The sequence below is a fragment of the Lingula anatina genome, chromosome 3 (genome assembly GCF_051362555.1).
Source record: "Lingula anatina isolate TDL-2025a chromosome 3, LinAna3.0, whole genome shotgun sequence".
NCBI classification, from domain to species: Eukaryota; Metazoa; Brachiopoda; class Lingulata; order Lingulida; family Lingulidae; genus Lingula; species Lingula anatina.
The window spans coordinates 25686553-25710325 of NC_141769.1; the positions used below are offsets into that span (position 1 = coordinate 25686553).

General features: G+C 38.8%; 3 protein-coding genes across 8 annotated transcripts; all 3 read right to left on the minus strand.

Annotated features, from left to right (window-relative positions):
* Positions 1-1149: 1149 nt before the first annotated feature.
* LOC106168907 (uncharacterized) lies at positions 1150-12191 on the minus strand. Of its 6 annotated transcripts, none has more exons than XR_015333646.1 (6): positions 4857-5125; positions 4084-4134; positions 3889-3943; positions 2894-3693; positions 2528-2672; positions 1150-2345 (listed from the first exon to the last, which is right to left on the minus strand). XR_015333646.1 is itself a non-coding variant. In XM_087009942.1 (6 exons), exons 4-6 carry the CDS (start codon positions 2970-2972, stop codon positions 2213-2215), a joined length of 357 nt encoding a protein of 118 aa, XP_086866068.1. In that variant the 5' UTR covers positions 2973-3693; positions 3889-3943; positions 4084-4134; positions 4857-5553; the 3' UTR covers positions 1150-2212. The 6 variants fall into 6 exon arrangements, 5 of the variants coding, with proteins under 5 accessions (XP_086866068.1, XP_086866069.1, XP_086866070.1 ...); XM_087009942.1 differs by having other exon boundaries at positions 4857-5553; XM_087009941.1 differs by lacking the exons at positions 1150-2345; positions 2528-2672; positions 2894-3693; ... (1 more) ...; positions 4084-4134; positions 4857-5125 and adding exons at positions 8276-8723; positions 8902-9067; positions 9278-10093; ... (1 more) ...; positions 10506-10571; positions 11893-12191.
* Positions 12192-13334: 1143 nt separating this feature from the next.
* Positions 13335-17361, minus strand: LOC106168910 (uncharacterized). Its single transcript, XM_013548167.2, has 4 exons — positions 16837-17361; positions 14548-14616; positions 14243-14297; positions 13335-14055 (listed from the first exon to the last, which is right to left on the minus strand). Exons 1-4 carry the CDS (start codon positions 16955-16957, stop codon positions 13929-13931), a joined length of 372 nt encoding a protein of 123 aa, XP_013403621.1. The 5' UTR covers positions 16958-17361; the 3' UTR covers positions 13335-13928.
* A 2335-nt stretch (positions 17362-19696) lies between these two features.
* LOC147763135 (uncharacterized) lies at positions 19697-23320 on the minus strand. Its single transcript, XM_087009487.1, has 4 exons — positions 22985-23320; positions 22038-22109; positions 20640-20694; positions 19697-20462 (listed from the first exon to the last, which is right to left on the minus strand). The coding sequence occupies exons 1-4, from the start codon at positions 23073-23075 to the stop codon at positions 20336-20338; spliced, it is 345 nt and encodes a 114-aa protein (XP_086865613.1). The 5' UTR covers positions 23076-23320; the 3' UTR covers positions 19697-20335.
* Between the last annotated feature and the right edge of the window lie 453 nt (positions 23321-23773).

The window sequence follows — 23773 nt, forward strand, 5'->3', positions numbered from 1 at the left end:
AATGTCTCACCGGTATTAAAACGTAAAGCTTCCGGGATCCAGCAAATTACATATAGTATTAGTACATAAAGTATATTATTATGACAAGAGTCAAGGCTTATGGTGGATGCCTGACACTTATTTGTCACCCGAGGCGTCGAGGTCCGTGTAATAAGCAATCAAAGCAGGTGGGGCGTGGCGTGGAGGGATGCACTAATGATAGTTGTAAGTTTCCCACAGCGTTTTTACAGAAGAAAAATTCTTGTGCAAGTGCACTTTAAAACAGTATTGACTTTGAATAGTGGTCACACGGAGTGTCAAAGGTCACTGAAAACAACATTCTAGCTACTGAACCGTGCAGGCCCGTAGCCAGGGGGGGTTCGGGGGGTTCGAAAGAACCGCCCCTTTTGCCGGGAAAAGGTCCACTCTGGATAAAATTTGTTCTAGGTACATGAAGTTTTTATGGGAAAAGGTCCACTTTTTCAGAAAAAGAACCCCCCTTTTGAAATTGCTGGCTACGGGCCTGGAACGACAGAAACATGTTGATGATAAAGGAAAGCCTCTAGAGACACCTCTATAAGTCAAGGAGATGGATGGCGGGGTCTGTACGTTTGCTAGTTGCCAAAACCGCGTCCAGCTATTGAGGTATGCAGCCAGGAATATAATGCTAGCATATACAGTGTATACACCGTTTAAGTAGGCAACTACACGCACCCACTTCAGCACTGTGATAATGTCAGTATCAATGTAAAAATTGCATGGTCTGGTTAAGTTGCCCTCTCACCCAAAATATCGCGTGAGAATATCGGTAACAAGGCCAACGAACCATGAAAGTGTTCTGCAAGTATTATTGAAATCTTTGGCTAAACGTGTATTGTTTTGCTGAAGAATGAGTATGTTACTCTTGAAATTGGAATTTCAATGTAACGGTATCCTCACAATTCTTCTGATTAACATCATTTTAGATTTTGTTAGAAAAATAAATTTTGTACATGCAATATTTTGATTGTTCATAGATTCTAAATAGACAAAGGCACATAATCTACACACACACACACACACACACACACACACACACACACAGAGAGAGAGAGAGAGAGAGAGAGAGAGAGAGAGAGATTTCTGCAACACGTATTACGCAGTGAAACTAATAGTTGCTTTCTTTGTGTATTCATACCTTATGGCTCTGTTTATTTTTACCATTACGACGCAACACAAAAATGGCATTGACTTAATGTTACCTCAAAAGAATACTCTAATTCTCCAAACTGATGTCAATAATTGATTGTGAATCGTATCAAGGATTCTTGATCATATACATGTGTGCTCCCCTACCAAAAAGTGTCACCCCTAATGCAATGCGTAAGTGATACAGAAAACCGTGTCGTTAACCAGTGTTTTTGTTTTTACATTCAACTTCTAAAACATTTTCCACCAATCTTTACCGATTGTACAACCAATTATAAGGCTAACAATAGTAAAATAATTAAAGTCTCATATTTCGTACAGTATCCTCTAGATTGGAGAATGCTGCTGACGCGTCTGTGTCTGGAGTCAAAAAAATTTGTAACGTTTGCGAAGTGATGGCGTCCCACAAAGGTGCAACGATGCATACAGTATTGTTTCCATTATTTGCAGGGTTATCCTTCAGTTTTCCATATTGGAGGATAACCCTGCACCCTCTTATGTCAGTCGCTCGGTGAAAATGTATCCATCTCGCTTAGAAGCCGCATATCGAAAATATATAATTAGTATAAGGGTATTTCAATGGTCCCACTAAAATATAGGTAAGTCAATGTTCCACATCTTACGCCCCCAACTTACACGATAAACGGTTTCCTAGTTGTTATGTAATAGTAAAATTAATCTATGGGTACCCTTGTAACAAATTAATGTCCACAAATGTGGTTGGGGTGACACACTTTTTTGGATGGGGAATTTATACCGGGGGAAATTTAGCTTACTTGGGCCAAATATTTAAGGTAATGTCCTGGACTGAATTTCTTTCTTTTGAAGTTACGCATTCTTACAATACCGTACGTTATACGCATGACTTTTTGAAATCATGTTTGTAACACTTGTTTAAAATCGTGTTACAGTGCCTTTAACTCCTCCAAAATTTTGCTACATTTGATCTTTGAAAATAAAACGCTTTATATGTGAGTTCTAAACGTTATACGGCGTGTGTGGAGTAGACATCTTTACGACCTTGTTAAATAAGACCCATGCAGTTTTATTGCTCTACGCAAAGATCGCAATCCCTTACGTTTATCCTTGCCTTTTCCTCGGGACAGCACTCGCAGGAGTAAACCTTCATTTCAGGTACGAGTTGGGCAAGACGTATGGTTTGTTCGAACGTCTCTTCCCTGTGGAAAAAAAAGTGTTTTTAATTTTGGCTTTTTAGGTCGAATTTTATTTTAACATGAAAATGTCCATTTTGAGTTCTATGAAAACGCTATTTCGTTTAACTGTATTCACTTCGAAAAGTGGCCATAACACTTCGTTGTGTGTTCTGCAAATGCCTTCCATAATTTTATATTTTGGTTACCTGATCGGATGAAGATAGTCCCCAGAGGATGGCAGAGTATATCCCAAATATAAGCCAAGGGCAGTTCCAGCTTGACATCTGTGTAAATGCTTGATTATGTTTACATGTATTTCTGATTTTGTAACCTCAGGCGGCATCAATGTGTCTGAAATAAAGCAGGTGAAGCACCCTATTTCTTTTTCGCCTCTTAATAACCAGGAGAAGATACTAAAGGTAATTATAATATTACTAGAGGTAATCATAATAATCTTTTTTTACACTGAAAGACAGTTTAAGATACGAGACAATTGAGGTAGCTTTTACTTTTTGCATGATATCTGTATCGTCGCTTTTATTGTCAAATGACTGTTAGCACTGACTACTAACCAATAGGTGACCCAGCTTGTGATGGCAGCGCTGAAGTAAGCAAGGCGCAGAGAAACAATCCACAGAATTGCACTGTCATCACGGGCTGTCGAAATTTTCCTCTGTAGCTAACAGGCGGGGTGCATGGATGAGTTCTAGAAATAATTGCTGTCGTTCTCGTGAGTGTGCATGTCCAGTGCTATTTATACATAAACGTGACGACGTCAAATCCTCGCTGCACGCCTCCAACATAAGCGTAGAAAGCAGCGACTCACGTTTCCAAAATGTCTCGCCGGTATAAACACGTGAGAGCGCAACGCGAATAATGAAATTATTGTTACGGATATTGTTATGGCCACTGAAACCAAGCATTCTTATACTACAGTTACTTGATACGTACAACTTATTGAAATCATACTTATAAACATTTATTTAAATTCGTGTAACAGCACCTTTAATTTTTTCGTTTTTTAATTGCCATATTTACGGGCCACCATCAACTCTCAGCTGCCGAATGTCATGTAAACATGATTTAGTAAAATATTTGGACTTGGTTGTCAGAATTTCGCCCACAATAAGTTATTTGTTTCCTCCAACAAATTGCTCCATTCGGTCTTAAAAAACAGTTTATATGCTTTATACATTAAGTGTGTGTGGAGTAGACATCTGCCCGATCTTGTTAAATAAGACCCATGCAGTTTTAATGCTCCACGCAAATACGGCAACTACTAAGCCTGTCCATGGGACAGCACAAGCAGGAATAAACCTTCATTTCAGGCACGAGTCTGGCAAGACGTATGTATTCTTCGAAGTTCTCTTCCCTGTTGAACAAAAAAAAACAATCTTTTGAATTTTGACTTTTTACATCGAAAGAACGTATATTGTATTTTGCCATTATTATGTACATTTTTATTCCATGCACTATAAACACATTTTTTTCTAGTTATATTCACTTTGAAAATTGATATTTGTTCTGTGCTCTACGAATATCTTCTATAATTTTATCCATTGGTTACCTGATCGGATAAAGATAGTCCCCATCGGATGACAGAGTATATCCCAAATAGAAATCTGCAACATAATGCAGATTTTAAATTATTTCGTACAACCAATGTGCGTGTGTAGGTGTGTCAGAGAGAGAGAGAGAGAGAGAGAGAGAGAGAGGATAATGGTAGAGTCAGATACTACTAATGACAAGTCTGGCACATTACCGCAACCAAATTCGTCTACATGTAAGTTTTCAATTCTGATGAGACGCAACTCTGAAATTAAAAGATATTAGATTTCTTAAATTATCATAATAGTGATAATAATCTTGTTCCACACGCCAGATGTTTGTCTACCAGTTAGACGGGTAAGGGTAGTGCAGTTAAGCAACGTACGTTGAACTACCTGTATCGAAATAAAAAGGGAGATTGAAGGCTCAATAGCCACAAAGGAAAAGTGTTTAACTCTCAAGAAGGAAGTACGTTGAGTACATGCTTCTTTTACACACAGTAGGCCTACACGTGAAATAATTTGTTTATAGAATAACTAAAATTTGGCTTACTTATGCCAAATGTGCCCATGAATATAACTTAGGTGCTGAGGTTACCATTGCCCCTTATATCCACAGCCAGTTTACCGGATTAATTTTGATTGCTCCAAACAGTTGGAATCGAACCCGCGAAACTGAGTACCCCCCCCCCCTCCAGTAATGTTATTACATGTTAGGATCAGTCTGTTTCGTTACCGATACATGTACATGTACACACGCTGTTAAAAACCCACTAACCTATGTCTAACTATCAGGCTCACAGGGTACACGCATAAAAGAAAATAATACTAATACCTGAGGTTCTCCATTCTTCTTTTCCGAAACCAATTTTCAATTACACTGTTTGATGACATTTGATTTGATTCTATCGTGTGCATCATGTGACACCGGTATAGTAACATGAATCTGTTTTAACGGACAAATATGCATTTAATACCGGGTACCTACCGTAAGTTTGTGGTGAATATGCTACAAAAACCAAGCCGATTAAAATAACATCGCAGAATTGAACCGCCATCGTGAACCAACTGTTTGCGTGAGAAAGCCGCTTCACTTGCATTAAATGTATTAAGTGGGGTAGAGAACTATTAAATTCTTAGTGGCTGAACTATTGGTGGGGGGTACGACCTTGAAACTTACAGTCGGGCTGACGTCACTTGCCTTAGCAACCGGCAAGTTGGGGTAACGCCATTGTAAAAAAAAAAAAAAAAAACATGGCGGATCATATTGACTGGTACGTTAAAGTTGACAGACTTTTTAAGATTATATCAATCTTCACAGGGCATGATCACATCTGTCAGGATGGGTGTGCCATTACCAGGACGATTTCTTTACAGGATTTTGTTATTAGACGGAGTTGCAACAGGGTTGCGTTGGTCCCCTAAGCAGCTTATTTCTTATTTTTCAAAAAAGACGCAAACAAGTGTTAAAACTCTGCTCCCCAGATTGTATTTATATACAGACCATGGGACCCAAGCCAAATAGCCTTGATAACATCGCCGCCAGTAGCTTCATCCCAACTCTTAGAAGCCCATTTCCCAATGTTAAGTCCACATATTTCGTATGATGAAATTCCCATAACCAGTTTCGTCTGCCGTATCAGTAATTTTTTCATTCCTCTCCACAGATATACATTACCCTATTTCGCCATTTTTAGCCTTCGTAGTGCATTTCATCGCATTTCGACGTTCTTTTTTTCAAAACTAACGAAATTACTTTATATACACTTCCCTTCATTTATGTGTAAATTATATATACATCTGTTAAATTTTATAAATCATTTTAAAAACCACGAATACGCAAAAAAAAAAAAAAAAAAAAAAAAAAAAAAAAAAATGCCATTGACTTGAACTGGCACAAATGCGATACGCAGGGTGTATTTTACTTCAATGCGTGTAAGTTTGCTTACTTCTCCGATGACCCCAATTTTTAAAATGCGTTTGATTTGCTAGGGCAGGTCTCAAACATAACTAAAGAATTGAAACTTTCAGTAATAGGGTAAAATAAAAACATCGATTTACATGCATTTAATATACTATCCCACGTCTTCAAAAACAAAAAAAAAAGAAAATTTAATTATATCTTCATAAATATAGGCCTATGATCGACTCTTCAAAACAACGGAACCCATTGATTTGAATGGGGATAGGCCTACACAGGGTGTAATGCACATTAGCTTTGTATTTTTGCCATTGGCCCCCAACATTCTGCATGTATTTCATGCTCTTAGATATCCCTCCACACAAGAAAATAACAATATTAGAGGACACGATTCTCTGTTTAAAGGTAGGCCTATCAGAGCCCCTTCCCAGAATTGATAAAATAGCTTAAATAAATAGATAGATAAATAAGTAAATAAATAGATCAAGAATTATAAATAAATGTATAAATGTCTAAATGAGTAAAAGTGCATGGAAGGATTCGTTTCTAATAAATTTTTGATATATATGCAAAATGTGGTGCAGCAAGCACAGAGAAGTTCCCCTTTCTGCCGTCGCGGCGCCACCGTCTAGTGCTTAGCTCAACGTTACGATTGTAAAAATATGAAGGTTTGTGAGGCATAATGAACATTTTCACCGAACGAAACATCATATTTATCATGTACATTATTGGAGCTGACTTGAATCTTTCTAAAAACTGTTCTTGTTTACACAATAACTGTCTGGGGAATAGTATTTATTTTCAATTTTGACCTTATAAAGCGGGGAGGGGGCGGGTAGAGGGTGACATTCACGTGTAGCCTACAGTACTTGCCCGTTGAGCCTTCCCTTGACTGACATTGTAAATTGTAAAAGTTTCGATGGGGGGTAGTGGAAATTACATGAACTGTGTGAGACAAAAAAAAAAAAAAAAAAACCCTGCTGATTACTGTCAGCAGATAATTATTTTGATTGACGACTACTGTAAATCAAACAAAGCAAGCCAATTTCCACGTGTATATGTATCTGACAAAGAGTAAGAATTCAAACACGTACACGTTCAGTGCACAAGCAACTTCCTGTTTAACATGTCTGAGAACAAGAAATATTTCTTGGTAGTATTTGAACAGTTAAGTGGCTGATGGCACGATTAAATGCCCACAAACATAATCAAATCTGCTATCTCCCACCAACCACCTTGGCGCAGTTTTGAATCGTGTGCATCCCGGAGTCATTGCGAAGAAGGCAGAAAGTTTCCTGTGTAACTAACAGGTGTTGTGCACGGATGAGTTTAAGAAATAATTATAATCGTTTCCGGGTGTATGCATGCTCAGTGGTATTTATAGATAACTGTGCATATTTGGAATGCTCGCTGCACGCCTTCAACATAACCTGATAGAAACGACACATGTTTCTAAAATGTCTCACCGATATTAAAACGTGAAGATGCGACTCTAACAATGAAGTTAATATTACTTCCTCCAAGGAGGTGTGTTTTGCTCGTTTGTGATTATTAAAACAACCTTACACATTTTGGGCAGATTTTCAATAATGCTTACAAATGAGCTAATTTATAAGGGATTTTATTTCGGTAATAGGTAATAATCAATCAATTGAGTAATTTAATGAGAATTGAGCTGCCTTGGCTGAGATCTCAGTTTTTCCAGTTAAACCCAAATACGAGATATAAGAGCGTTTTATTTCTTAGAACAGATTCATGTAAGTGTGGCCTTGCCTCTTGAGTGCATATGTTTATGATAAGAGTCCAGGGTTATGGCGGATGCTTGACACTTATTAGTCACCCTAAGCAGTGTCGAGGTACGCGTAATAAGCAATCGAAGCAAGCGGAGTGTGGCGTTTTACCAATACACTTAGGGTGTGTGGGAGAGATGCACTAATAATAATAATAATAATATTTGTAAGCTTCCTACGGCTGTTTCACAGAAAAAAACTCGTAAAACTGCACAGTAAGTATTGACTTTGAACAGAGGCAACTCTGAGTGTCAAAGGTCACAGAAAAGAACCTTCTAGCTACTGAACGACAGAAATTTGCTGATGATAAAGGATGACCCCTAGAGACACCTCTGTAAGTCAAGGAGACGGATGCCAAAGGGTCTGTGCGGTTCCTTGTTGCCACAACAGCTCTAGAGGTATGCAGGCAGGGGAGAAATGGTAACACATTTATACCGTTAAGTAGCCTTCAACACGTTCCCACTTCAGCACCGTGATGATGTTAGGATCAATGAAATTATCTGTAGAAGAGTTCCTGCATGCATTAAGACGTTGTCACCTCGCCGAAAACGTCGCGTGACAAGACCAGCGTGGCTAGTTCACTGCAGTTATTGAACATTTGGCTTACCATGTAGGCCTATTGTATTGTCAAAGAATGAGAATGTTTGCATTGAAATTGGCATTTCAATTTAAAGTTCTCCTCACAATTCCTTCAGATAAACATAATGTTAAGTTTTATTAGATATTTGTACATTTAGTGAGTTAAATGCTTATAGTTTTTAAAAATACATAAGCAATTTTACACACACGAACATAGATTTGAAACTACATTCTTTCCTTTCCTTATGTGCAGTTAGGCCCTACAGCCTATGCGTCTTTAAATCTTAAGATGAACACAGAAATGACATTGAATCAATGTTGTCTCTAAACACTTCCATTCTGTTAATTGAAGTCAATGTTCGATATCTGATCAAATCAGGGATTCTTGATCATATACATGTATAATTAGCCTACTTGTTATATAAAACTCATACAGTTTTAATGCACCATGCAAAGATCGCAATCTCTAATCCTGGCCTTTTCCTCGGGACAACACTCGCAGGAGTAAACCTTCATTTCGGGCACGAGATATTCAAGGCTGATGATTTTTTCGAAGTCTTCTTTCCTGTTAAAAAAAAACATTTTTTTTTCGAATTTTGAATATTTACACATATTTAACCATTAAAATGTACATTATGACTACTATGAAAACGTTATTTTTTCTAGTTATGTTCGCTTTGAAAATTGGCCATAACCCTGTGTTGTGTGCTCTGCGAACACCTCAAATAATATTTATTGGTTACCTGATCGGATGAAGATAGTCACCAGAGCAAGGCAGAGTATATCCTAAATATATACCAAGGACAGTTCCAGCTGGACAACTACCGTGTAGAACGTTGATTTTATCTACATATTCATTGCCACCTGCTAGTTCATTTGAATTTTGAACTCCAGGCAGCGCCAAGTTATCTGAAATAAAAAAAACAATGAACCATCTTGTCTATATCTTGCTCCTTAATAACTGGGTAAGGTACTAGAGGTAATTATTATATATGTTAAAACTGTAAAACTATTGAAAATACGAGACAATTGAGGTAGCTTTTACTTTTTGCGTGATATCAGTATCATCGCTTTCTACGTATATCACCATGACGGTAAGTACATGTATTAACTACTTACCAATAGGTGATCCAGCTTGTGATGGCAGCGCTGAACTGAGCAAGGTGCAGAGAAACAATCCACAGAATTGCACTTTCATCACGGGCTGAGTAAAGTTCCCACTATAACTAACAACAAACAGTTGAGGTACATGGATGAGTTCTAGAAATAAGTGTAATAGCTCTCGTGTGTGTGAATGCTCAGTGGTATTTATAACATAAACGTTACGATGTTAAATCCTCGCTGCACGCCTCCAACATAACAGAACAGTAACGACTCACGTTTCCAAAATGTCTCGCCGGTATAAGCACGTGATCTCGAGCGCAACGCGAATAATGAAATTATTGTTACGGATATTGTAATGGCCACTGAACCAAGCATTCTTATACAAGAGTTACTTGATACGTAGAACTTATTGAAAATTATGCTTATAAACATTTATTTAAATTCGTGTTACAGCACCTTTTTTTTAATTGCCATATTCACGGGTCACCACTAACTCTCAGCTGGTGAATATCACGTGAACATGATTTAGTAAAATACTTGGACTTTGCATGTCGTCAGACTGTCATCTGCACTTAGTCTTTCGTTTGAACTTTCCTCCAACAAATTGCTATATTCGGTCTTTAAAAACACTTCATATGCTTCACACATTAAGTGTGTGTGGAGTAGACATCTGTCCGACCTTGTAAAATAAGACCCATGCAGTTTTATTGCTCCACGCAAAGACCGCAATTCCCAATCCTGGCGTTTTCCTCGGGACAGCACTCGCAGGAGTGAACCTTCATTTCAGGCACGAGTTGGGCAAGGTGTATGATTTGTTCGAAGTTCTCTACCCTGTTAAACAAAAAACATAATTTCTTTAGAATTTTGGCTTTTTACATCGAAAGAACGTACATTGTATTTTGCCATTATAATGTACATTTTTATTTCATGTACTAAGAAAACATATTTTTCTAGTTATATTCACTTTGAAAATAGGTCATGCCGAATATAATGCTATCTGTTGGTTACCTGATCGGATGAAGATAGTCACCAGAAGATGGCAGAGTATATCCCAAATGTAATTCTGGAACAAAATGCAGATTTTGTTCAACTAATGTGTGTGCACGAGCGCGCGCGCGCGCGCGCGTGTGTGTGTGTGAGAGAGAGAGAGAGAGAGAGAGAGGGAGAGAGAGAGAGAGAGGAATTGAACTTAAGTGGTAGAATCAGATATATCTACTGGGTAATGATAATTCTGGCACATTACCGCAACCAATTTGTATGTTTTCAATTCTGACGCCTTTCGTTATCGAGTCCCATAGAGCTGATCTCTCTGAAATTAAAAGTTGGAAGAATTGTTAATTCAACATAATTATAGTTATAATATTGTTCCACAGCGAGGAGTTCATCTACTAGTTTTTTTCTTCTAAGCACCCAGCCAGTTAGACAGAGGCACTTTTTACGCTGTATCCAAATGCTCGGGGAAATTGCCTACTTAATCGCCTTGAGGGGGTTTGACCTACCCAGACTGAAGAACGTTCAGAATGTTGATCATTCTGGAATTTCGTCTCTTTTACACACAGCGCAAAATAATATCTGAATAGAGTAGCTAAAAACCTTAATATTTGTCTTTATTCGCCCCAAATGTGCCCATGAAATATAATATAGGTGCTGAGCTTACTTTGGCGCCGATTTGGTGAGCCCTTTGATGCGCGGTCAGTTTACCGGATTTATTTTGATTGCTCCAAACAGTTGGAATCGAACCCAAGAAAGTGACTCCCCGCTCCCCCTCCGTAACATTATTACATGTTAGGATCGTCACCAATACATGTTCATATACACACGCTGTTAAAAGAGCCAGAAGCACGGATAACTAAGCAGAACCACACGGTACACGCAGGGAATAAAGAACATGGTACTACAATTACATTTTCTTTTGAAGAGGTATAATTCTAGTGAATTATACATTAAAACACTCGTCATTTTCTAACTACAGCGCTTTCATAATGCAGTTGTCATTCTGTCCCGAAACTGGTAAGAGACGGACACGACACGACCAGAAGCTGGCCTGGGCTCCGTATCTCGAAAGGTTCGCTATGTTGCGCACGCGTGTTAGTGTCTCGATTCCATAACCGATTCTATTTCGAGATACGGGGCCATGAAATCGAGACACTTGCGTACGTGCGCAACATAGCGAACCTTTCGAGATACGGAGCCCAGGTCGACTGTCTTAAAAAAGGAAGTCAGAGCGACTGCACGAGTATTTCGCAATGCCGTTGTGTAGCCGAAGAAGTTGTATGTACATGCGCGGCTTGCGTGTTATCGTGGGATCTTGTATACGCATCGTACATGCTTCAGATATTGGCCGGCTAGTGTTCAGGCCATCTTTGAGCAAAATGTTTAAAAACCCATATTCGTATGGTCATCTAGATCTGAATTGCTGTCAATTTTTGGAATAGCGTGATTCCACCCTGAACCAATTTACTTGTTTTGATCAGATTTGACAAACCTTAGACCTGAGTTTTCCCACTCAAATTTACCAAAAACTATGCCTGATCACACATTTGCTTTGATTCTACCGTGTAGGTTCATGAAATACGACAGTTACATGGCATGAATCTGTTATTATGGACGAAGAAGTTTTCAATACTTACCATAACTCTGTCCTGTTTTTGGTAAAAATGCTACAAACAACAAACAGATTAAAATAACTTCACAAAATCGAACCGCCATCGTGCACCAGCTGCTTGCTTGTGAAAGTCGTTTAACTTGCGTTAAATGATTTCAGATGGGGTTAAGAATTATTAAAGGCACAGTGGGTGAATTTTTGGTGGGGGATACTTCATGAAACGGATCGCCGTCGATAATATACATCATACTTTCTCGTCAAGTCTAATGTTAAGTTCACGTTCTTGATTTGATGATATCGCCATAACTAGACACAACTGCGTATCGTTTATTTTTTTTTTAATATTCTAATACAAGTGCAGCAAATCGGCACTGATTAGAAATCGCGCGCCCCTGAGTGTCAGAGGTTGCTGATAACTGACCTTCTACTCACTGAAACCGCAAAAACATGCTGATGATAAAGTAGTAGAGTCCCCAGGGACCTCTGTAAGTCAAGGAGATGTATGCCAAAGGGTGTATGCGTTTACTAGTTACCAGAACCGCGTTCAACTCTAAAGGTATGCAGGCCGGAGTAATATTAACATATTAATATCGTTTCAGTAGCCCAAAACACGTACCCACTTCAGCACTGCGATAATGTCAGTATCAATGAATCATCTGTAGAGTTCCTGCATGGACTGGTTAGGTTGTCATCTTAGGCCCCTATTTCACACAGACCACGAATCCGACGAATCGCCAAGAATTGACAAATTTTCAGGATTCGTGAGGATTCGTGAGATTTTGCCAATTGTCTGGTCTACAATTCCACACGCTCACGATTCAGTTACGATCCATGTACGATAGTGTTACGAATATTCGTGGGATTCGGCTGGAATCTTGAGATTTTGCTAATTTTCTGGTCTAATTCGACACGCTCTACGATTCAGTTACGATACAGGTGCGATAGTGTTACGAATATTCGTGGGATTCGGTTGGAATCGCACGAATATTGTCCAGAAATTCACTACGATTTTTTGGAATCGGGAGTTCGTGGCCAAAACTTTGAACAGCTCAAAATTTTTGCCACGAATCCCCGATTGATCAAGAAGTGCAAGAACTGACTACGAATATATACGAATCTGTTAAGGACTTCAGGATCTGATTACGATTCAACCACGAATCGTGAAATTTGTCAATTCATGGCCATTCGTGGGATTCGTGGTCTGTGTGAAATAGGGGCATTACACAAAGCGTCGGGTGAGAATATCGGTAGCAAGACCAATGTAGTCTGGTAGTGTACAACAGGTGTTATTGAAATATTTGGCTTAACATGCATTGTATTGCCAAAGAACGAGTATGTTGCCTTGATAATTAGACTTTCAATATCAATATTGTGAATGTTCATTTTTAAAAGGACGAGTGCAAACTTCACACACACACAGAGAGAGAGAGAGAGATTTCAGTAACAACTACGACACATTAAAACATATTCTTTGCTTTCTTTATGTAGCCACAATTTATGGCTTTGTTTATTTTTACCAGAGATGGCACTGACTCAATGTAACCTCAAAAGAATACTTTCATTTTGTGAACTGAAGTCAATAATTGATTGTCGATCATATCAAGAATTCTTAATCACGCAGATGTGTAATAAGCCTACTTTAAGGCACTGTCCTGATTTTTCTCTTCTGAAATTGTGCATTCTTACAATAATTAATTCATATACGGGATTTTTTAAAATCATGCTTGTTACATCTATTTTAAATCGAGTTACAGCATATATAGTTTTTTTCTTTTGCTAATAGCCATGTCCATGCTAACTTTCACCTGCAGAAAACATGTCTTCGGATCTCCTGTAACATCCAGTGCCGAATGTCATGTGAACATGATTTAGTTAAATATTTAGTTAAATATGACTTTGAATTTCATCTGTGTTAACTATTTCATTTCCTCCAACTAAATGCTGCATTCCTTTAAAAAAGAAAACACTTTATAGATGTATATGTATTGGTAACGTTTATAAAAGTATTTTAAAACATTTGTAAATATTTCTCCGACCTTGTTAAATAAGACCCATGCAGTTTTATTGCTCCACGCAAAGACCGCAATCCCTTATTCTGGCCTTTCCCTCGGGACAGCACTCGCAGGAGTAAATTTTCACTTTAGGCACGATTTGGGCAAATTTGATGATCTTTTCGAAGTCATCTCCCCTGTTAAAAAAAACATCTATTTAAATTTTGACTTTTTACATTAAAAGTAAGCACATTTATTTTACCATTAAAGGTACATTTTGAATGCTTTGAAAACATTTTTCTAGTTATATTTACTTTGAAAGTTGGCCATAACCCTTTGTTCTGTGCTTTACGATACTGATCTTTAACTTTATCCATTGGTTACCTGATCGGATGAAGATAGTCACCAGAGGATGGCAAAGTATATCCCAAACATAATTCTGGAACATAATGCAGATTATGAGTCATTTCGAATTCGCGCCCGTGCGTGTGGTTGTATCAGAGAGAGAGAGAGAGAGAGAGAGAGAGAGAGAGAAAGAGAGAGATAGAGTAAGAGAGAGAGAGAGAGGCGAGAGAGAGATAAAGAGAGAGATAGAGTGTGAGAGAGAGGAAGAGAGAGAGAGAGATTTTATATCACATAGTGGATAGTAGTAGAGTCAGGTACTACTAACAACAAGTTTGGCACATTACCGCAACCAAATTCGCCTACGTGTAAGTTTTGAATTTTGAAGTCAGGCCTGCTCAGCGCTATCTCTGAAACTAAAAGATATAAGAATTCTTAAATTATCATAATATCATAATAGTAATAATAATCTTATTCCACATGCCAGGTGTCTGTCTACCAGTTAGATGGGTAAGGGTAGTTTCGCATCTTGCGTTGAACTACCAGTATTGAAATACTTAGGGAGATTGAAGACTCAATAACCACATAACCACAAAAAGAAGGGGGTCAAAAGAGGTACGATGAGTACCAGGCCTTCCCAACTACCAGACTCGGCACCTACGGGTCCAGTATAAACCGGTTTATCTGACCACACTACCCGTTTTCAAGGTGTGTGTCAGATCGCATAAAAGAGTATCATACCCTATCACAAATTCTGTAAGCCTACCTGTCATCCGGGTATCACGCCTCGTTTTCGTCAAGTAGGAGTCGTATGAATAGAACAGACGACTCCCTCAATCAGGGGGTGGAAACGCGCTACTTATATGATTAAGACGAGCCTAGCCGTCAGTACCGGTTATTGTTTTGTGACCTTGAGGAGCAATTAGGTTTGGTCGTTGCGGCACGCATGAACAGTAGTTGAACTACCACACCTGGGTCTTTTGTTTTTGACAACTGTTCACTCGTCATCGAGGCGCTTGTTCAAGACTACAGGCTGATATCTACTAGTACTACCAGTGGCTTCATTAGTAACGTTCCCACAATACTTAAGTTTTCTGTCCGTGCATACAAACCCTGAAAAAGGACAGCCTCGCTGACGAGAACAATAGACGTTTCTCACCCCTCTCTAGGATTACCCCTGCCCTCAATCTCGTCCATCCCGGTAGTCATGAAAATAATTTAACCCCCGACAGAATATGCTTCTGCTATCAAAATTAAGTCTACTTTTCTAAATTAATATATAAGTTTGCAAGTTCTTTTTTACAAAACATCATTGGCTATGTCCGAACCTAAATTTTATGTTAAAAATTGCGGTACTGTCAGATTTTAGCATAAACAGAGAAAATTGCAGCAGCGCATGAATCTAGATGAGATGCACTACTTTCCAACCCCGATTAGGATCATTGCTATCACATCGCGCACCAGGCAAAATCGGTGTGGTGGCTGATACTCTGTAATGCGATCTGACACACACCTTGAAAACGGGTAGTGTGGTCAGATAAACCGGTTTATACTGGACCCGTAGGTGCCGAGTCTGGTAGTTGGGAAGGCCTGAGTACATGTACGTTGATAATTCTGGAATTTTGCCTGTTTGCCTGTTCACAGTACACGTGAAATAAAATGTAAACAGAATTACTGGAAAATTGGCCTTACTTCGTTCCAAATGTGCCCATGAAATTTAACACAGGTGCTGAGTTTACTATTCCCCTAGTTTGTTGAGCCTGTCATGGTGGTAATTTAAAAAATTACAAACTTCCACATTTAAATCAAAATTATGTCAATGTTTGGTAAAGATTGTTCAGATGCCTCAGTTATAATGATATTACATGAATCTGTTTGAAGTCTGCTTTTAAGTTTTAAAATGATTGAATAACTTCATTTATGGCTTCATCTCCTAGTTTAAGTTTAAATCAGTCTCAGTTTAATTGTGTAAAATGCCTCTAGTAATATGTCTTAATTATATTAATTGGCTTCAATATCTCTTCACTTTCTTTTGAATCACTGTAATGTATTTTGTGTTTCTCCCTGTGTATCGAGAAGAACTTTGCTTTGACATCAGGGATCAGAGATTATTAGAGATCGGAGTAAGTTCGGTAAGGACACTCCAGATCTCTCAGCCAGATAAATAAATATAGAGATCAATCAGTTTGTAGTTGATCTCTGGCAAACATCATCGCTGTTGTGTTATCAGCTGGAGAAGTAACCAAGTCCTAGTGTCCCCTGTGATAAGCCCGTCAATCCACGAGCAGTTTACCGGATTAATTTTGATTGCTCCAAACAGTTGGAATCGAACACAAGAAAGTAAATACCCCCCCCTCCCGTTACAAATACATGTACATGTACAGGGTACACACGCTGTTAAAAAAACCAAAACCACGGACAACTTGCAGACTGACGCTGTGCACGCAGAGAATAAAGAACTTACAATGTTAAGATATGACATATTCTCCACTCTTATTTACTAAAACCAATTCTCAATTACACTGTACCGGTATTTGATGACATTTGATTTAATTCTATCATGTACGTCACGAAATACCGGCAGTTACATTAATCTGTTTTAACGGACAAAAAGGCATTAAATACCGGGTACCTACCGTTAGTTTTTCCAGTTTGTGGTGAATATGCTACAAAAACCAAGCCGATTAAAATAACATCGCAGAATCGAACCGCCATCGTGAACCAACTGTTTGCGTGAGAAAGCCGCTTCACTTGCATTAAATGTATTCAGTGGGGTAAAGAACTATTAAATTCGTAGTGGCTGAATTATTGGTGGGGGATACGTCCTTGATGCTCACACTCCGGCTGACGTCACTTGCCTTAGCAACCGGCAAGTTGGGGTAACGCCATTGAAAAAAAACATGGCGGTTTACATTGACTCGTGCGTTAAAGTTGACTTTTTAAGATTATATCAATCTTCACAGGGCATGATCACATCTGTCAGGATGGGTGTGCCATTACCAGGACGATTTCTTTACAGGTTTTTTGTTATTAGACGGGGTTGCTACAGGGTTGCGTTGGTCCCCTTATTAGCTTATTCTCTTCTAAAAAGAGGCAAGCATGGAACCGGAGTTTACAGAATTAAAAGTGTATTCTTTTAAGGTATCAGTTAGTCAATGTCATTTCTGTGTTGCATCATAATGGTAAAAATAAACATAGCCATTAGGTGTGAATACACGAGGCAAGCAACGTTTTGTTTCACGGCGTAATACGTGTTGCAGAAACCTCTCTCTCTCTCTCTGTGAGTGTAGATTGTGTGTCTTTGTCTTTTTAGAAACTATGAACAATCAAAATATTGAGTGTACAAAATTTATTTTTTCTAACAAAATCTGACATAATGTTTATCAGAAGAATTGTGAGGATACCGCAACATTGAAATTCCAATTCCAAGAGTAACATTCTCATTATTTGGCAAAACAATACATGTTAAGCCAAAAATTTCAATAACACTTGCAGTACACTTTCATGGCAACTTAACCAGACCATGCAATTTTTACATATAATTCATTGATACTGACATTATCACAGTGCTGAAGTGGGTGCGTGTAGTTGGCTACTTAAACGGTGTATACACTGTATATGCTAGCATTATATTCCTGGCTGCATACCTCAATAGCTCAACTCGGTTTTGGCAACTAGCAAACGTACAGACCCCGCCATCCATCTCTATGACTTATAGAGGTATCTAGAGGCTTTCCTTTATCATCAACATGTTTCTGTCGTTCAGTAGCTAGAATGTTGTTTTCAGTGACCTTTGACACTGATTACTGATTAAGTGCATTTGTACAAGAATTTTTCTTCTGTAAAAACGCTGTGGGAAACTTACAACTATCATTAGTGCATCCCTTCAGGCCACACCCCACCTGCTCTGATTACTTATTACACGCACCTCGTCACCTCGGGTGACGAATAAGTGTCAGTCATCCACCATAAGCCTTGACTCTTGTCATAATAATATACTTTATGTACTATATGTAATTTGTTTGAACCTGGAAGCATATGCAAGACTGGTTATACTTAACGTGTTACGTTACATACCGATATATATATAGAGAGAGAGCGAGAGGGGCGGATCCAGAATTATTTAAAGGGAGGAGGGGGGGTCCGCAGATGCAAAGTCGCCCCCCCACCCCCACCCCCAGCACCACCACCACCACCACCTGGCGTTGGGTTCGGGGCCCGCTGAAGGGTCCTGAAATTTTCTGGTATTTTAGAGGGCGAACGGTGCTATTTGGTATGATTCAGCTAGTCAAAATTCTAATTTCAAGAGGGGACCAGAAATCGAAGGGTGGGGTCCGGACCCTCCAGACCCCCCCCCCCCACTCCTGTATCATCGCTTTCTATGTTAACATGACCGTTAGCATTTAATTTGCCAATAAGTGGCCCAGCTTGTGATGACAGCTCTGAACTGAGCAATGTGCAGAGAAACAATCCAGAGAATTGGTCTGTCATCACGGGTTGGGCGAGGTGCACGAATGAGTTCAAGAAATAATTATAATCGTTCTCGGATGTAAGCATGCTCAGTATTATATGTATTTATACATAAACGCGACGATGTAAAACCCTTGCTGCACGCCCTCAACATAACCGAACAGTAACGACTCACGTTTCCAAAATGTCTCACCGGTATGATATCTACACGTGAGAGCGCAACTCGTCGAATTATCGTTATCTCCTCCGATGCGTTTTTTTGCTCCTTAATAGGTGTTAAAACAGCCTGCAATAACTAAACAAATGGATTTCCAATTTTTCTAAGAGGATTTGATTAGGTTGCTACCAATTAACTTACATGTATTAATAAATTTATTATGATTATAGAGCTGTCTTGGCGGAGATCTAAGCTCTATGAGTAGACCCAAAGCATTAAAACGTTTATTTCTTTGAATAGATACATGTAACTGTAGCTTCAGTCCATTGTCATTTTTTTGTCATGAAATCGTCTCTCGTGCGTTACACGTCAAAAAAGGGGAATTTTTCAGTAGGTCCCCGGCCCGAATCTGAATAGGCAAACGAAACTACACGCTAGCTGTGGTTTCGCTCTCGTTCGTTTCTGAAGGAAACGAAACAGAATTGGATCATACAGTAACATCTGCGATTACACGCTCAGATGACAGGATTTCATTACACATTGTTGTTCTATGAAAAGCAGAGTGTATTTCAAATATTTAAATCCTGAAATCGAACGATTTGCATTGTTCACGTGTATGGGAGATCATACTTTGTGCTGAGGGTGAAAACGGAAACGTTTTCTTCACCCATCACAATTTGCGATGAAGAACAATTTTTGTATGCCGTAAATGATCCCTGAGATGACCAAAATATGCTAACAATACTATTCTGTGGGTTTTCTTTTCCATAATGTGCAGCTGCAAAACAGACTGGTATGATATTTAAGCGCTGGTTGGGTGTCATTTACGTATAGGATAGGAATTTAAAAGTTCAAAATACACAGCAATGTTTGGAAACAAAACCATTTGTTATAATAAGACAAATCCATCCCCTTTCACAAAATAGCACCCCTATTGTAATTAAACACATAGGAGTCTTTTGATTGACTTTCAAAGACGAAAAGTCATTGCTGTTACGCAGTAGACGTACAAATATAGATTTCTGCATCAAGTGAAATTGTTCTTTGCTTTCTTTACGAAGCTACAGCTTATGCTTAATTTTTATCATTTACACAGATATGACATTGACTCAACGTTACCTCAAAAACACTTCCATTCTGAAGTCAATAATTGTTTGTGGATCATATCAAGATTATTAATCATATACATGTATGATTAGCCTGTTAGGGACAAATATTTTGTCACTGCCCTGGACGTTTTAAAATCATGCTTAAAACATTTATTTAAATGCATGTTACAGCACCATTATTTTTTTTCGTTTTTTAGATTGCCATATTCACTGGCCACCACACTCTCAGCTGTTGAAAATAATGTGAACATGATCTAGAAAAATATTTGGACTTTGTCGTCAAAATTTCATACATGCTAACTATTTCGTTTCCTCCAACAAATTGCTGCATTCGGTCTTATATGCTTTATACATAAAGCGTGTGTGGGGTAGACATTGTTAAATAAGACCCATGCAGTTTTATTGCTCCACGCAGAGAGCGCAATTCCCAATCCTGGCGTTTGCCTCGGGACAGCACTCGCAGGAGTAAACCTTCATTACAGGCACGAGTCGGGCAAGGCGTATGGTTTGTTCGAAATTCTCTACCCTGTTAAACAAAGCAAAAAAATATTATCTTTTGAATTTGACTTTTTACATCGAAAGGACGTATATTTATGTTGTTATTAAAATGTACATTTTTATTTTATGTACTACGAAAACTATTTTTTTGTTATATTCACTTTGAAAATTGGTCATGCCGTTAACAATGCTATCTGTTGGTTACCTGATATGATGAAGATAGTCACCAGAACATGGCAGAGTATATCCCAAATATAATTCTGGAACATAATGCAGATTTAAAGTGATTTCGTTTAACTAATGGGTTTGCACGAGCGAGCGTGCGCGTTTGTGTATGTGTTTGAGAGAGAGAAAGAGAGACAGATTGAACTCCAGTGGTAGAATCAGATAAATCTACTTGGTAATTATAGTTCTGGCACATAAAGTTGTCAATTCTGATGATATTCGTTATCAAGTTCCATAGCGCTGAACTCTCTGAAATTAAAAGATAGAAGAATTCATAATTCAACATAATTATAGTTATAATCTTGTTCCATAGCGAGGAGTTAATCTACAATTTTTTCTTCTAGGCACCCAGCCAGTTAGACAGAGGTCCTTTTTTACGCTGCACGTCACGCTATTTAAATCCAAATGCTCGGGGATATCGCCTTCAGGGGGTTGGCCTCCCAAGACTGAAGTACGTTGAGAAAGTCGATAATCCTGTCTTTTTCACACATGATGCACTTGAAAAAAAAGTTGCGAATAGAGTAACTAAAAGCCTTAGTATTTGTCTTCCTTCGTCTAGTGTGTCCATGAAATACAATATAGGTGCTGAGCTTACTTTTGCGCCGATTTTGTGAGCCCATCGATGCACGGTCAGTTTTCCGGATAAATTTTGATTGCTAAAAACAGCTGGAACTGAACCGGAGAAAGTGAGCCCCCCCCCTCCCCCCCTCCGTAATGTTATAACATGTTAGGATCGTCACTGATACATGTTCATATACACACGCTGTTAAAAGAGCCAGAGGCACGGATAACTATGCAAAATCACACGGCACACGCAGGGAATAAACTAAGATCTAATAAACAGATCTGGTATATTAGATCTTAGGAATAAAGAACATAATACTACAAATACATAATGACTCATTTTCCTTCTAGGATTTATAATACACATGTCGTCGAGTGAAGTATCAATTTGTAACTACAGCGCTTTCATAATGCAGCTGCCCTGTCCCGAAATTGGCAAGAGACGGACACGACAGGGCATTTTTATGCTTACGAAGACTGTGCTATGGAAACAAGAAGCTGGTCGACTGCATGAATCAATCGCTATGCCGTTTTGTAGCCGACTGTATGTTCTTTATTCCCTGTTCATACTTATTCTTATTATGTCCAAGCGTGATCGGATGAAGATAATCACCAGAGGATAGCAGAGTGTATCCCAAATATAAATCTGCAACAAAATGCAGATTTTCAGAAATTTCGTGCAACCAGTGTCACTATGTGTGTGTATGGGTGTGTCAGAGAGAGAGAGAGAAAGAGAGAGAGAGAGAGATTTTGGATAATGGATAGTGGATAATGGTAGAGTCAGATACTACTAATGACAAGTCTGGCACATTACCGCAACCAAATTCGCCTATATGTAAGTTCGCAATGCTGATGGAGGTTCTACTCGGCCCTAAACTCGCCATCCCTGAAATTAAAAGATAAATTACCATAATAGTAATAATAATCTTGTTCCACACGCCAGATGTCTGTCTACCAGTTAGAGCGCATTCTCAACGAATTAAGCCAGGCTTTACAAAGCCGGTGACCTAAAAATGGCGTGTGAGAGGCGGAGAGACTATTAAAAGATTAGGCGGTTTTTCTTTCATGTACGTCCGCCATTTTGAGGTCACCGGCTTTGTAAAGCCTGGCTTAATTCGTTGAGAATGGGCTCTAAGAGACGGGTAAGGGTAGTGCAGTTATCCTTCGTGTGTGGAACTAACTGTATTGTAATACAAAGGGAGATTGAAGGCTCAATAGCCACAAAGGAAAGGGGTTAAACTCCCAAGAAGGAGGTACGTTGAGTACATGCTTCTTTTACACACGGCTCATGTACACGTGAAATAATTTGTTTCCACGATAACTAAAAATGGCTTACTTCGTCCCAAATGTGCCCATGAATATAACTTAGGTGCTGAGCTTACTATTGCCCCTCTAACCCGACCAAGGCCAGTTTACCGGATTAATTTTGATTGCTCCAAACAGTTGGGATGGAACCCGTGAAAGTGAGTAAGCCTCCCCTCCAGTAATGTTATTACATGTTAGGATCAGTCTGTTTCGTTACCAATACATGTACATGTACACACGTTGTTAAAAACCCACTGTCTACCTGTTAGACTCGCACGGTACATAAATAACATAATACTAAGACCTGAGGTTCTCCACTCTTCTTTTTCAAAACCAATTTTCAATTACTTTATATATGATGACATTTGATTTATTCTATCGTGTACATCATGCGACACCGGCAGTTACATTAATCTGTTTTAACGGACAAATATGCATTAAATACCGGGTACCTACCGCCAGCTTGTCCAATTTGGCGTGAATGGGCTGGTGAATATGCTGCAAAAACCAAGCCGATTAAAATAACACCGAAGAATCGAACCGCCATCGTGAACCAACTGTTTGCGCGAGAAAGCCGCTTCACTTGCCTTGTATTAAATGTATTCAGTGGGGTAATAACTATTAAATTCGTAGTGGCTGAATTATTGGTGATGCTCACACTCGGGCTGACGTCACTTGCCTCAGGGTAACGCCATTGAAAAAAACATGGCGGATTTTATTGGCTCCTACATGTACGTTGAAGTTGACAGACTTTGTAATATTATATCAATATTCACAGGGCATGATCACATCTGTCAGGATGGGTGTGCTATTACCAGGACGATTTCTTTACAGGTTTTTGTTATTAGACGGGGTTGCAACAAGGTTGAGTTGGTCCCCTAATTAGCTCATTCTCTTAAAAAAAAAGACGCTAGCAAGCGTTTAAACTCTGTTCAAGGGATTGCATTTATATAATACAAGCCGAATGAAGCCATAATATAGCCTTGATAACATTGCCGCCCGCCCCGCCCACGTCCTCTGGCAGTACCAGCACCAGGTGACTTAATCACAGTTTGTAGTAATCTTATTATAATAATTATATTGTAATCTAATTACATACTACATGTATCTTTGAGTGATGTGCATCTTCCTAGTCTTCATTACGTTCCACGTGCTAAAAAAATGCAATTTTCATTTCACCACCACGCAATCTTAGAGTTGGCGTGCTTGCGTATACCATGGGCAGTTAAAACCGGTTTTATCTCT